At 53.3% G+C, this 15,597-nt stretch overlaps 1 protein-coding gene across 1 annotated transcript in view; it reads left to right on the top strand.

Annotated features, from left to right (window-relative positions):
• The first annotated feature begins 9,894 nt into the window (after positions 1 to 9,894).
• The window catches only part of LOC118235293 (voltage-gated potassium channel subunit beta-3-like), a 23,218-nt gene continuing 17,515 nt past the window's right edge, over positions 9,895 to 15,597 (top strand). Inside the window, exon 1 of the mRNA XM_035432487.1 lies at positions 9,895 to 12,117. Coding sequence (XP_035288378.1) covers positions 11,855 to 12,117 — 263 coding nt within the window. The 5' untranslated portion in view covers positions 9,895 to 11,854. The remainder of the gene's footprint in view (positions 12,118 to 15,597) is intronic.

The raw sequence follows: 15,597 nt of genomic DNA, 5'->3' as shown, positions 1-15,597 counted from the left end.
CATATTACCTCCCACAAAAGTGCTTTCATCTGCAACAACCAATCCAACGTCAGCTTGTCCAGCCGAAAAAAAAAACAGACCAATTTCACCTCAGCTGTGACAAATGTGCTTTGTAGCTCCCTCCTAGGGGATCCAGAGCGGCCATTTTACACCTGAACGCTCACTGAACATCAGCTGGGGTGGAGATTTATTCAGCCATTTTATATCAGTGGGTCATCAGTTGGCTACACCGTAGAAGGTTAGACGGGAAACTTCGCAAGGACATCAGCGAATCCCATACTTTTAGGCGCCACTGGTCATTCTGCGACCAACCTGCAGAATCTCTCCCACAAAGACATCAGCCCTTCCCAGAACACTTAATTCTAAAATTAGGATTGTTCCTGCGATCGATATTCCCTGCAGTGTGCTCCAGTGCTAAAGCAGGAGAACATCAGATATGTGCCCTTAAATGACTGGGTTCTCAGTGCAGCGCTGACCACAGCCAGGGGTTCCTGTAAGGAGAGGCAAAATTTGGCCCCACATCAGCCAGCGGGAGAGGGTATGAGATCAGCGACTGCCTTCCCTCTGCCTGTCTGCGCAGCCGTGCAGTAAGAACAGGCCTCCCCGCAGCAGCGACTGCGCAGCTCAGCCTGTGGACTGCAGGATCAACAAGCACCGGCAGGCTGTGCAGATCTCAGAGGAAGCGCCTGCCCTCCAAACAGCCTCAGGACGTTGCAGCTGCAGGACAGTTTTATCATTGCCATTCCAAACTTGGGAATAACAAACATCATCTGCCAAACGCCAGCTCATTAACACTGCACCACTACCAAACACCAGCTCATTAACACTGCACTGATGCCAGCTTTTATTAACGCTCAGAGCGGAGCTTTTATACAGCAGTATATTGTGCTGAAGTGTTCAGGTTAAGCACTGACCCTCCTGGGATGAGAGCCGCAGCTCACAGCTGCCAGACCCTCCTCTTTATCAGCTTTATCAGCTTTCATTACGGGCCTTAAGAGAGTAGAGAGCAGCGACCAAGCACTCAACACGCTGCACTCAATACACTGTACACTCAACACGCTACACTCAACACACTGCGCTCAATACTCAACACGTTACACTCAACACACTGCACTCAACACTCAACACGTTACACTCAACACGCTGCACTCAACACGCTGCACTCAACATGCTGCACTCAACATGCTACACTCAACATGCTACACTCAACATGCTACACTCAACACGCTGCACTCAACACTCAACACGTTACACTCAACACGCTGCACTCAACACTCAACATGCTACACTCAACACTCAACATGCTACACTTAACACGCTGCACTCAACACTCAACATGCTACACTCAACACGCTGCACTCAACACTCAACATGCTACACTCAACACACTGCGCTCAACACGTTACACTCAACACGTTACACTCAACACGCTGCACTCAACATGCTACACACTCAACACGCTACACTCAACATGCTAATTACACAGCCTCGTAGCACACACTCTGCCTGTGGTAAAAGAGAGAGAGAGGGAAGAAGAGAGAGAGAGGGAGGAAGAGAGAGAGAGAGAGAGAGAGAGAGAGGGTACATTGCGTCCCTGCAGACCAGCCCAGTTGTCAGTCAGTAAGTCAGATGTCAGGAGATCGATGGCATTTGATTAGTAAAGCACTGTGGGAAAGAGCTTCAGTGTGTACCAGACTCAGATCATTAAGTATTAGCTGCACTTCTGTCCCCTGGGACAGGGAAAAATGCTTCCACATCTTATATAGACAACAGGGTGTGTGTGTGTGCATGCATGTGTGTCTACGCGTGTGTGTGTGTGTGTAGTATGTCCCTTCCCCCTAATGTCCCCCCTCAGAATCTTACATACATCTCTACCACTCCCTTTAATGAAGTAATAACAGTCACACATACATTTGTAACACAAGCATTTTAAAATGAATAATAATAACATAACTATAGCAGTTGTACACTATTGTAAAATAAATACAAGAACTACTTATGTACTTATGTACGCTCATTGTTTGGTCAAACAGGGCACATTGAGGCATAAACATATATTAATTTCTATGGATGGATACAGGTCCAAGTATACAACAAGAAATACGCTCAGTAAAATAGAATATGTTCAAATATAGAACCCAAAGCTTAAGAAATGTCACGTAAAATATTCATTATGATCTACATTATAAAATACACCGCACATCTAGGAAAAAAAAATATTAATTATGCATTAAACATTCTTATATTTCTATTGACGCACCATAGAATATTAAAATACAATACTATAGTTGCACAGGCTGATTATTATTTTAGGAGTGCATTGGCTATTGCTATGAGCATCCCCATGTTTTTGCTAGCCTTGTCAGTGTATATTTAGTTTCTTTCAATAAAGATACGATGATAAATTGAAGAATGAATTGGATATAAAACTGGATATATGCAGCGATTATTGAAGACTAGGTAATCGATTTGATTTAAGAACAGGGAGAACTGAGTAAATTATTTGTTTTCTATTCATGTCTGCTAACCAGTATACTATAGGCTGTTCTCCTCCTTCACAGAACACATGTGTTAGAAAGACAGGAGCTCTCAGACTCACTCCAGCTGCTCTCAGGCCTCTCATGGGGGGGGGGGGGGGGGACGGTGAGAGTTTGGGGATGGAAAGGTGGGGGGTACTGTTAATGGAAAATAGAGGGGTTACGGGGGGAGGGTTACATGGGGGGGGGCGTTACGGGGGGTGGGATTGGGGGGCTTTGTGAGATCCAGCCGCTGGAGGGATCATGGTCAATTAAAGAGGCTCATGGAGGAGGCCAGCTTAATCCTGGATGATGAAGGGTTAGGGTTAGCATCTCTCTCTCTCTCTCTCTCTCTCTCTCTCTCATTCATACGTGCCCCAACAGATCCCAGCTAAAAATAGTGCCTGGGACAGGGATGTGGGGGCCCGTGCGATGGACATGGGCTTGTGGGGGGGGGGGGGGGGGGGGGGGGGGAGGCGGGGGAGCAGGGCTCATGAGGGAATTACTGATCTGAGAGTACAGATGTGCTCCCCATTCACAAAGGTCCCCCCCCCACACACACACACACGGGATTAGCATGGCTTAGCTTAGCGTCCCTGTGCTGGGCTAAATGGAAAACCCGGGACGGAACCCCCATTCGGAGTGGAGAGGCCCCTGGGTCTCAAAGCTACTCCCTCCTCTTTAACACACCCAAATCACACACGATCATTAATAACACTCATACTAATGCAAATACTACCCATACTACTGCTAGTAATGACAGTAATAATCATCTCCATCATAATTATAACAATAATAATATATACACCCACCTTCCTCTAGAGGGTGCTGCTAAGCTGAACACGTACAAGCTGCTGGGGCATTAACAAGCTTTTTTTTCTGAAGGGCATCTCTCTAAATCCCCCTCTGTCATTCATGAGAGTGAGAGACAGAGAGACACATAGAGGGAGAGAGAGAGAGACAGAGAGAGAGAGGGGAGAGAGGGATAGACAGAAGGCCATGCCAGTCTTCCTCAGCCAATAGGAGGCATCTTCCTGCTGTGCATCTGCGCTGTGTTTGTCTGTCTGGAGCATTCTGCTACAATATGGACTGGACGTGGAGCACAGAATGAGAGAGAGAAGAGAGAAGAGAGAGGGAGAGAGGGAGGAGGAGCGGAAGTGAAATTAGTTTTACGGGCCTAAGCGAAGAAGCTCACAGCAGCCGCCCAGCCCCAGAGCCATCTCCCGAACCCGGGCCCAGCGCCTCTGGACTATAAACTGCCATCGGGACCAAAGAGAGAGAGAGAGGAGTGGAAAGAAAAGAGTGAAAAGTGAAGAGGTGAGACAGGGAGGAATGTGAAGGAGGTGCAGTTAAAGGAGGCACAGGTGAAGGAGGAGGCGCAGGGCCTCCACTTACTCCTCCCTTGCCGCTGTGGGAGACGCCAGCCCGCTGCTCCACGCGTGCCTGCTGGAGGGTTTCGCTCAGCGCAGTGACCGGGCCGCCCGGTAGAGTCTCCCTGTGACCGCAGGAGGACCGCGTCGCCACACGCTCAGCACAGATGGCGGAAAACTTAAGCCGTTACCGTTTCTGCGTTTTCATTTCTTAATGGAAATAAAAGAAATGTATTTTGTTTGACAGTTGCTGAACCTGCACCCAAACGGAGGCTTCCTCGTCTGTGGAACGAGGAGCTATTTCACCCGGGGAGGACGGCCCCCTGCGGTGATCCCGCCGGCTCTGTGGATCTCGTCTCATGCTTACTGTCGAATCAAGAATCTGAAAGCTCCCAAACTGACCCTGGCTGGGCTCTGTAATTTTGGGAGATTACGTTTGTCGGGCACAGATGAAAATTGGGGATTACAGCTTGACACTTTCATTTTGGCAGAACGCGTAAGTGGAGCAGCAAGGCTTTCGTTTCCTGCTTCCCGTTTCCTGCTTCCTGTATCCTAGTTTTTTTTCCGGACTCTTCCAAGAGGCGGGCCGCCATGTTTGGGGGCCGCGGGGGCAAAGGCGGCAAGTTTTCGGTGGAGGACCTGTACGGCATCAGTAAGAAGCCCAAGGCCTCCTCGTCCTCGGGGGGCGCTGTGGCGCGGGGAGGGGCGCGGGGTCAGCGGGGGCCGGGTCCGCGGGACGAGTCGGAGGTCCTGGCCTCGCGGATCCTGGAGGCGGCGCGGCAGCTGATGGAGAGACGGCGGCTGGAGCGCTACCTGCAGGAGTGCGGACACAGCCTGAGCGAATGCACCGCCCAGCGCACCGCCATGCTGTACAGGTGAGCGCACCGCACAGCGCACCGCCATGCTGTACAGGTGAGTGCACCGCCATGCTGTACAGGTGAGCGCACCGCCCAGCGCACCGCCATGCTGTACAGGTGAGTGCACCGCCATGCTGTACAGGTGAGCGCACCGCCCAGCGCACCGCCATGCTGTACAGGTGAGTGCACCGCCATGCTGTACAGGTGAGCGCACCACCCAGCGCACCGCCATGCTGTACAGGTGAGCGCACCGCCCAGCGCACCGCCATGCTGTACAGGTGAGTGCACCGCCCAGCGCACCGCCATGCTGTACAGGTGAGTGCACCGCCCAGCGCACCGCCATGCTGTACAGGTGAGCGCACCGCCATGCTGTACAGGTGAGTACACTGCCCCCCACCCCACAGAAATAGACAGTGAAAGGGAGGCGGTAGTGACAGAGGAAGGTAGGAGAGAGAGAGTGATAGCAGGCAGAGAGAGAGGGAGATTTTCCCTCACTTCTGATGTTGGGCAGGTTACCCTCCACTGAGTACAGAGCTGGAGCTCATCCCTCCAGTGGAGACGACAGCAGTGCTGTCACAGACACGGTCCACAGTCAAATCCCTTTAATAAACACACACTGTGGTTATGTGTAAATGGGGCACACACCCAGTAAAACTCTCAACTCTTAATTTAACTCTAACATGGTCCAGCAGGGACCATATGTACCTCCTTGAGAATGATTTAACACTAAATATTAAATATTAATACGGCCTAATAAAATATTTTACTGTGCATCATTTCATCCTGTTCAATGTTTAAACAGGTTTCAGACTAGCGTTGGTACTGTACAGCATCTGCGACAGACTGGCAACCTGTCCAGGGTGTACTCCTGCCTTTGGCCCAATGCATGCTGGGATAGGGAATACGCGGGTATAGATAATGGATCGATGGACGGTGCAGTATGTGTAAAGCGAAGCAGAGGCGAGCCAAGCTCAGATGGATCAAAGACAATAAAATATTCAGTGTTAAATCAACGTTTAACTCTAATGGCGCATGTTTGGTCCCTAGTGCACTCAATTAGATCTCTTAGAGCTTAATTAACACGGCTGACCTCGCTGTGCAGGGCGTGTACAGCCGTGTCAGGCGCAGGTAGTGTTCAGGTGTGTCACGCGCCCGCGGTGGCGGGTCAGCCGCGGGTTAATGAGGCGGGGAGCGCCTGTAACGGACCCAGAGCCGCGGTCCTGTGGAGAGAGCGCTCAGCGGGACGCGCTCACAGAGCAGCGGGAGCGGGGACGCGCTCACAGAGCAGAGGGAGCGGGGACGCGCTCACAGAGCAGAGGGAGCGGGGACGCGCTCACAGAGCAGAGGGAGCGGGACGCGCTCACAGAGCAGAGGGAGCGGGGACGCGCTCACAGAGCAGAGGGAGCGGGGACGCGCTCACAGAGCAGAGGGAGCGGGGACGCGCTCACAGAGCAGAGGGAGCGGGACGCGCTCACAGAGCAGAGGGAGCGGGACGCGCTCACAGAGCAGAGGGAGCGGGACGCGCTCACAGAGCAGAGGGAGCGGGACGCGCTCACAGAGCAGAGGGAGCGGGACGCGCTCACAGAGCAGAGGGAGCGGGGACGCGCTCACAGAGCAGAGGGAGCGGGACGCGCTCACAGAGCAGAGGGAGCGGGACGCGCTCACAGAGCAGAGGGAGCGCCTGTAACGGACCCAGAGCCGCGGTCCTGTAGAGAGAGCGCTCAGCGGGACGCGCTCACAGAGCAGAGGGAGCGGCGATCAGCCTCGGCCGCCATGTTAGGGGTACGGAGCGGCGCTGGGGCTGCGTTTGTGTTTAACGCACGGGGCTGCCCCCCCCCGCCCCCGTCCCAGCTCAGCGTCGCGTGATTCTCCGCTGCTCGAACCAGGACCCGTCCAGAGAAGGGAAGAACCCGACGACATACGGGCCGCTCGCTCAGAATGCAAATCCACACGGCCGCAAATCCCCTTTCATCCCCTCTCTCATAAATAAATAAATAAATAAACGCATAAATACATGAAACACAAATCTGCTAACGAGTGGCGAAACCCCCAGCGCTTTCGCGGGACCTTTTAAAGATGTGGGGCGGTGCCGTGTGCACGTGTGGCCCGAGGCTGTGGGACGCCGCAGAGAGAATCCGCCGTTAAACATCTCCTCTGCACTCCGCCCACCGGCCCCGCCCGCTTACATGGAAATGTGTGGAGCAGTTTAAATTCAGTTTAAAGTGCTGCATCAGAATGGTTCCCTCAGAGAAACTGGGAACCATGCCAGACTCCACCCCCCCACCACCACCACCTACACCTCCACCAATCACAGCAGCTCTCCTCTGATGATGTCAGCTTCCATTGGAAGGAGTTTATCACGGGGATTTAAGGTGAAGGGTTATGACAGACACAGATTAAAGTCACCCCCTCTCCTGGTCAAGTCCCAGAGCAGATTTGATTGAAGATTTCAGAATTGACAGAACAGATTAAGAATGGCTTCTTGTTTGAAGCTCAGATAAAATATATTTTTTTTTAAATGTGAAAAATGAGTTTAAACATGCCAGTGTTCATCATGTGGTGTATATATTGCAGTGGCACTGTGTGTGTGTGTGTGAGTGTGTGTGTCTGCCTGTGAGTGTGTGCATGCGTGTGTGTACCTGTGTGTGTGTGTGTTTGTGTGTGTGTGTGCGTGTGCTGGAGGAGTGGAGAATAGCAGGAGGTAGTGAGATCAGTGAAGAGTATATGATGGTGAGAATAGTAACTACAAATATGCAGACATAGCTTCAAAGCAAGGGGAATAGATGGGGAGAGGGAGAGTGGGAGATGGGGGAGAGAGGGGAAGAGAGAAATGGGTGAGAGAGGGAAAAGGGGGGAGAGAGAAATGGGGGAGAGAGGGAGAAGGGGGGAGAGAGAAATGGGGGAGATAGGGAGAAGAGGGGAGAGAGAGAAATGGGGAGAGGGAAATGAGGGGGGTACTGACAACCATTATTTCTTCACTATCTGTCTTCAACCTCCTGGTAATCTGAACTGTATAACTGCATTAGTGTGTGAGCGTGTATGTGTGTATAGTGTGTATGGTACGTGTGTATGGTGTGTATGGTGTGTGTGTGTGTGTGTGTGTATGGTGTGTGTGTGTGTGTGTGTGTGTATGATGTGTGTGTGTGTGTGTGTGTGTGTGTGTGTATGGTGTGTGTGTGTGTGTGTGTGTATGATGTGTGTGTGTGTGTGTGTATGGTGTGTATGTGTATGGTGTGTGTGTGTGTGTGTATGATGTGTATGGTGTGTGTGTGTGTGTGTATGGTGTGTGTGTGTATGATGTGTATGGTGTGTGTGTGTGTGTGTGTGTATGATGTGTATGGTGTGTGTGTGTGTATGGTGTGTATGGTGTGTGTGTGTGTGTGTGTGTATGGTGTATGGTGTGTGTGTATGTGTGTGTGTGTGTGTGTGTGTTCTGAAGCAATGCTGACTCTGTGTAAGGGCTTGAGACAAATATCCCACAGAGAGAGAAAGAGAGGGAGAGGCATAAAGAGATGGGGGTGCGGGGGGGGGGGGGGGGGGGGGGGGCGGGGAAGTGAAGATGGAAAAAAGAGAGAGAGATGGGAGTTCAGGAGGCAGTAGAAGATGAAGACAGATAGAAGAAGATAGAATGGTGAGTGCAAATGGACCTTGCCCTGACCACCAGAACTGATAGCCAAATACACACACACACAGCATCACACACACACACACACACACACACACACACACACACACTGAGTCACATATCCCCCCCAGCAGGCAGCACATACCCCGGTGATGTACGGCAGCCATTTTGTGCCAGAGCTCTCAGCACACCTAAGGTGGAGAGGAAGGGAGCCAATTAAACTGTTGATTACTTAATTTATTCTTGGCAAGACACCAATCAGCATCTTTGTTGTTTCTGCTTTTCCAAGCCTGGGTCAGGTGGAGCTGTGCTGATGGTAACAGACCAGGGAGTGATAAAACAGAGCTCTAACCTCTATCCCAAGGGTTTACACTCTGCCCTGGGGTACATCTCTCTGATTGGCTTACCCCACTGCACTACTGCTCTCTGATTGGCTCATGCACGGTTCCTGTGCTTTGGAGGCACCTTGGCGTCAGTGTTGGAGTTTACCGTTGCAGGCTACTGGGACCAGTGACCATTTGTGTGTGTGTGTGCGTTTGTGTATGAGTATATGTGTGTGTGAGTGTGCATGTGTGACCCATAATTTCCTTAATTCCTCCCTGTGTGTGTGTATGTGTGTGCCTGGGTGTGAGCATGCATGTTTGTGTGTGTGTGAATGACCCCTAATTTCCGTTATTCCTCCCTGTGTGTGTCTGTGTGTACGTGCATGTGTGTGTGTATCTGTGTGAATGTGTGTGTGCGTGCCTGCGTGTGTTCCTGCGTGTGAGTGTGAGTATTAGTGTGTGTGTGTGCGCGTGTGTATGTGTGTGTGAGACACCTAATGTCCTTCACTCTCCCTGGACCCTGGAAGTGTATAGTGATGTTGGAAAGAGAAGCAGACTCAGTGGTGTGTTAGAGCGATGGGGGGTAGGATGTGTGGGGGCCTCACCGGGACAGGCAATACCCCCCCCCCCCCTCCCCCACAGTGATATCATGTGATGCGAGGCTGAGGTTTCTCTGCCACATCAAAGAGTCCCCCACCCCCCCAGTGAGAGACAGATCACTGTGCTGGCTGTGCCTGCACCAGCACCAGCCCTGGTATCAGTCTGTCTATAGGGTGTGCTTGGCTGTGCCACTTTCAGGAGCACAGCCAGGATTACCATAATTCATATCCCCCAAGGGCTTGTGATTGACAGGGCTTCCAGACCCCTGAGATAAGCCCCCTGGAACCTCTTTCATCTTTTATTTTTAGGTGCGTTGATTTGCGCTGCCTCTTCTAACCAATCAGGTTGGAGCCCGACTGCCTTAGCGGACTGGGTTAGGGCTGCTGCAGACTGTCCACCGCACTGGCTGCGGGACAGAGCACAGCAAAGTGTTTCACGCGCTGTTTGCTTCTGTGTTCGCTGGCGTGTGACAGAAATTCGCGTTTGCCCGTTGCGGATGTGGTGGCACTGGTTAGATTTAAAAAAAACAAAACAACAAAAACAAACACAGCATTTGGAGGAGAGCGGGGTCTCGCGCGCAGACACGCGCACACTTTCCCCGCAAAACGCATTTTTTTCATGCCATTGCTCCCCTTTTCGTTCAGGTTGTAGGCGACTGTTCGCCGTGTAGCCGATGCGTGTCACGTCAATCCCGTTCGCTCGCGGGAAGGTCTGGTTAAGCAGAAGCGCTCCTGCAACGTGCCTGTCCCTCTGAGCACGGGGATGCTTTGGAAAACGCAGAGAGGAGGAACGGGGGAGAAATAGTAGGAGGAGAGGTGGGAGGTGAAGAAAGAAAGAGAGCGAGAGGATAGCGAGAGGGAGTGGTCATTATTTATATTTTTAATTTCCCAAAGCCCCGGGTTTGCGCACAGACACGCCGGCACTGTCATGATTAGCCCGTGCATGCAGTTCGGTCTGGGAAAAGAGAAAGCAGCTGAATAAATTAGATCTCCCGCCTCCTCTCAAACCATAAAGTGAGAAGGAAACGGCGCGCGTGTTTGTCTGATGTGGAGGACACTGAATATTTTTGCCCGTTTAATTTGCGATGGTGTCGTAATTTTCTGCTTAATCTCGTCAATTCAGTGGAATAAAGCGCATCAAACGCGGTGAGAGAGAGAGGGGAGGGGCGCAGGTGTTTTTTCGCGGTCTTCGACATCACATATTTTCGCGTTTGTGCCTCGCTGGCTAAAATAGGAGTTGGGCATCAGCTGCGTTTTTTTTCTGGGGAAACTGAACAAAACGTTTGAAAGACGGATGGTAGAAGCAATTGGAAAGTGGCGGATTGAAACCGTAAGGCAATCGTCGGTGCGCGTTTATCAGTCAGCCTGTCTGAACATTGATATTTTGTGTTAGTGTCGGTAATACTTGCCTGCGCATCGGTAGCTGTAGATGGAACGTCGGCTGACGGAGCGACAACAGTGGTTCTGCAGGCAGATGCACGCGCAGCATCCTGACTCGAATACCGGGTGATTACGATAATGGCATTTAGTGTTCATAATTGCAACGCCGCGAGCTCGGGAACCACTGCGGAAGCTGCGTGCGACAGTTCAGTTACACTTGTCACTGAACGGTGTGTCAGGTAGTGTCTCTCCTGTGTGTGTGTGTGTGTGTGTGTGTGTCTGTTTATTCACACGCTGGCGTGCGTCTGATTGGCTAGAGTGAGCCCTGTACTGGCATTGCCTACATGAGTTTGTGAGTGAGTGTGTGTGTGCGAGAGAGAGGGAGAGAGAGTGCGTGAGGTGCCGTTAAGTTTAGAGTCCATTTGTTAGCAGACGGGAAGCGAAGAGGCGCGAGCGAGGAGCCGGAGGTGCGAGCGCTGTGTCATCGATGTCCGGCGCATGCTGGGGCAGTCAGCCTGGCCTACTGTGGAGCGAGTCCCGTCAGCGAGGGAGGGAGGGGGGGGAGACCGGTGCTGCGAAAAGCGTCGTGTCAGCGCGTTCCATCCGTCTGTAATTCACTGTGTCAGTCTGCCAGTAGGGCACGCGCGCAGATGTGCGTTTTGTTACCGTTAGCGGGGGATCTGTTCGCGCTGCACGTGTGATGTTACCGTTGCCCTCCGCTCGTGAATGTCAGAGCGTGGGGGCTCCCTGCTAGAGAAACTCCCTGAAAGCGGATCCCCCCCCCGTCTCTCTCCTCCCCCCACTTGGAAAAAGAGGAGCGGCAGCTGGGACCCCAGCAGCTCTTTGTCGCGGAGCGTGAAACGCGGAAAGTTGCGGGCATGGAGAGGATTCTGGCGGCGGATTGGACGGGCTGAGCCAGCGGTAGAGGTGTCGCCGGGCGTGTAGCACAGAGACGTCGCGCGCGGCGGGTTACCGCCTGAAGCCTCGCCAGCTTGGCCGACTGCGGGTCTCTCTGCATACGTCCCCCAGTCTCTCTCTCTGCACCGAAGGACAGCTGGTCCCGGAGCCCCCGTCTGGACGTTTCGGGAGCCCTGTCGGTGTGACGGCGGGAGGGAGCGGGCGGCTGTAGAGCGGGTGAGGAGGGCAGGAGGGCGCGCGGGCGCGTTTCGGCCACAGGGGGCGCCATGCAGGTCTCCTTCGCCTGCACCGAACACAACCTGAAGAGCCGGAGCGAGGACCGGCTGTGCGGCCTGCGCACCGCCCCCCCGCCGGGGGGGGGCTCGGGCTGCGGCCCCGGGGGAGGGGGAGGGGGCGGCGGCCAGGGCGGGAACGGGCCCCTGGTATTGGCCAAGGCCAGGGAGGCGGCGGCCGCTGCGGCACGCCCCCCGACCCAAGGCCACGCCCACATGAAGGAGGCCATCGGGAGGCACAGCAGCATGAAGTACAGGTGAGCAGGCGGGGCAGGTGTGTGGGGGCGGGGCCAGTATGGGTGGGGCATGTATGGGGGTGGGGCAGATGTGTGGGTGAAGCAGGGGTGGGGGGTGGTTGTGCAAGGAGGCGGGGGCGGTGTGTGGGGGGGCTCAGTGTGGGTGGGGCATGTATGGGGGTGGGGCGGGGGTGGGTTCAGTATGGGTGGGGCATGTATGGGGGGGCGGGGCAGGGTGAACAGGGGGAGACACATGAGGAAGAGAAAAGAAAAACTGCTGTGTGTAGCTCACTGCTGTGTGTAGACTCCTTTAGACTGGGACCCCAGCAGGTGAAGCAGCCTCTCTGGCTGTGTGTAGACTGCTTTAGACTGGGACCCCAGCAGGTGAAGCAGCCTCTCTGTGGCGTGCGTCTCATAGTGTAGCCGCGGCGTCATGTGACCGTGAGCGTGAGGAGCCGGGCAGGCACACGCACGAGCGCTGAGAGGAGGAGGAGACCCAATCATACGCGTGTGCAGAGCGCAAGCTGCAGGTGCCTGGATGGCCAGCGGGTCACTCGAGCAGTGAACGCTGCCACGCCCGCTGTCTGAATCCCTCCCGTGTGTCCCCTGGGCCAGGTGAAGCCCGTGGGCCGCTGCTGTAGGGTGGGGGGCTGCGTCCGGCGCTGGCATGGCCGGATCCGCTCCGAAGCCGTGCTGCTCACTCAGGCACCGCCGGCTACCCAGCAGCCCCTGGGTGACCGTTTCTGATCAGTGATGATGGCGGTCCTCGCTCGACCTGCCCTGGACACACGCGCCCGCTGAACTCTGACCTATGACCTCTGACAGGTCTCTCAGACGGGTCCCCGTCCGCTCCAGCTCGTAATGGATGTGTCTTAGCGGTTTTTTTATAACTCTTTTTTATTGTTTGTTGGTACGGAAGCTTTTGAGCAGCTGCTGACTTCACGAGCTGCGCCTGTTCTGATTGGGCGGTTCGCGTTCCGCCGGCGATAAGCAGCATTCCGGGCGGCGGCGCCATTAGCGGCGGTAATGAAGCTGTAGCAGACGCGCTAGCTAGCGCTGCTCTCCCACTTCCTGCTGCGGCGTCTGAACAGCCCCCTGCTGCTCTCTCACCGTGGGGGGGGGGGTTCATCCAATTCAGAATCGGCAGTTTTCAGTCCCGGGCTGCCTGTGTGACACCTGCACCCCCCCAGGGAGCTCTGTAGCTGCGGGGCATGAGAGCACCCCCCCCCCCCCGTGTGGCTGTAAGTGCTGTACACACCACAGGCTGCTCAGAAGTAACAATAAAATGTATTTATAGAGCACTTTGGTACAGGCAACGCTGGGGGGGTGGGCCGTGTCTCTCACTGATGCCAGCTGTGGGTACCTGGTGGGGGAGGGGGGGACAAAGCCAGCCAGGCCCCATCTGTGTGACATCCAGGCTACAGGGGCAGGCAGCCCGAGACAGAGGAAAACTTTATACTTAGTCCTGCTCTACTGCAGCTGTGTGTGAGTGTGTGTGTGTATGTGTGTGTGTGTGTGTGTGTGAGCTTGTGCGCGACTATCACAGTGTGTGTTTTTGGCAGGTTCTGCAGCAATAGTGTATGACAGTGAGTCGGGGGGGGGGGGGTAATACCTGACAGTAGCTCCACAGTGAGGCTGAAGAACAGACCAGATCTGTATTGAATTAGATTCCTCGCCAGACTCAGGCGCTGCTGCCAGTCATGTGACTACGGGGCCCGCCCTCTGCTCTGTTTCTGACAGCTCCCATCGTTGGTTCTGTTCGGATGTTCTGTAGGGCGAGTAAAGAAACAACCTGATTAAGTTTCTGGTCCTGGAAGACTTGCCTTGGCTACACTGGCACTCAACACAGTGCAGTAGAGTCTCAGTGCAGTAGAGAGTCTCAGTGCAGGTGAGTCTCAGTGCAGTACAGTCTCAGTGCAGTAGAGTCTCAGTGCAGGTGAGTCTCAGTGCTGTAGAGAGTCTCAGTGCAGGTGAGTCACAGTGCAGTACAGTCTCAGTGCAGTAGAGTCCCAGTGCAGTACAGTCTCAGTGCAGTAGAGTCCCAGTGCAGTAGAGAGTCTCAGTGCAGTACAGTCTCAGTGCAGTAGAGTCCCAGTGCAGTAGAGAGACTCAGTGCAGATGAGTCTCAGTGCAGTAGAGAGTCTCAGTGCAGGTGAGTCTCAGTGCAGTATTGAGTCTCAGTGTAGGTGAGTCTCAGTGCAGTAGTCTCAGTGCAGGTGAGTCACAGTGCAGGTGAGTCTCAGTGCAGTATTGAATCTCAGTGCAGTAGAGAGTCTCAGTGCAGGTGAGTCACAGTGCAGGTGAGTCTCAGTGCAGTAGTCTCAGTGCAGGTGAGTCACAGTGCAGGTGAGTCTCAGTGCAGTATTGAGTCTCAGTGCAGTAGAGAGTCTCAGTGCAGTAGAGTCTCAGTGCAGGTGAGTCTCAGTGCAGTACAGTCTCAGTGCAGTAGAGAGTCTCAGTGCAGTAGAGAGTCTCAGTGCAGTATTGAGTCTCAATGCAGGTGAGTCACAGTGCAGTAGTCTCAGTGCAGTAGAGTCTCAGTGCAGTAGAGAGTCTCAGTGCAGTAGAGCAGTAAGACTGAAGGGAGCGGTGCTGTAATCCTCGGGTTTAGCAGCGGCTCTGCGGCTGTGTCGGTGCACACACTGTTCTGGGATTAAAAGCGACGGCGAGTCTGCATGTGACTGAGCAGGCCCCACAGCAGCAGGGGAAATGCTGTTTATTTACACTCAAGGGTTTTATATATTAACAATTTCACAGAAGAGAATAGTACAGAGTGTGATTAATAAAAAGTTTCCCCCACAAACATACCTTTACTAACCGTAAAATCAAAAAGGAGAAATATTCTGTAGACAACAGCAAGGATATGCTTTATGCCCCAGCCTTCATCATCATTGTCATCATCATCTTCATGACAATAATTACAATAATCATAATGATCATCAGCAGTTATCATCAGTAAAATCATGGCCATCATCGTCACCATCGTCGCCATGGCAGTCACAGCAGGCAGAGGGTCCGAAGCACTTCTGAAAATAAGGGGAGCGTTTCAGGGGCTGACTCACTGATTGGTGAAATTTTAATGATAATGACTGTGATGGTGATGAAATGGATTATTATTATGTTACTGCTGTTTAATGGGTACATTGCTTAATAACACAAACAACGTGTGTCTGTGTGTGTGCATGTGCCTGTGTGTGTGTGTGTGTGTGTGTGTGTTCGTGGGTGAGTGGGTGAATTGGTGAGTGGGTGAATTGCTGACTCTGCTGTGTCTCATTTTGTTGTCTGGTCTGGGTTTGCAGGATGGGGGGCGGGAGGGGGGGATCTTGGGGAGAGGGGCGTGTCTCTTCCCTGTTTCTCTCTCTGTTTCTTAATTGACTGCATGAACTAATTAGAGCATCAATCACAGAGACTGCACCCTGGCAGGCCATGACCAAGCATCACAGAGCAGAACACAACCACATCCCTCCATTCTGCTAGCTGTCTCTCTCCTCTCTCACTCTA

This window comes from Anguilla anguilla, chromosome 9, assembly GCF_013347855.1.
Source record: "Anguilla anguilla isolate fAngAng1 chromosome 9, fAngAng1.pri, whole genome shotgun sequence".
NCBI lineage: Eukaryota > Metazoa > Chordata > Actinopteri > Anguilliformes > Anguillidae > Anguilla > Anguilla anguilla.
The sequence above is the reverse complement of the archived record's forward strand: the minus strand, read 5'-3'. Positions and strand labels throughout refer to the sequence as shown.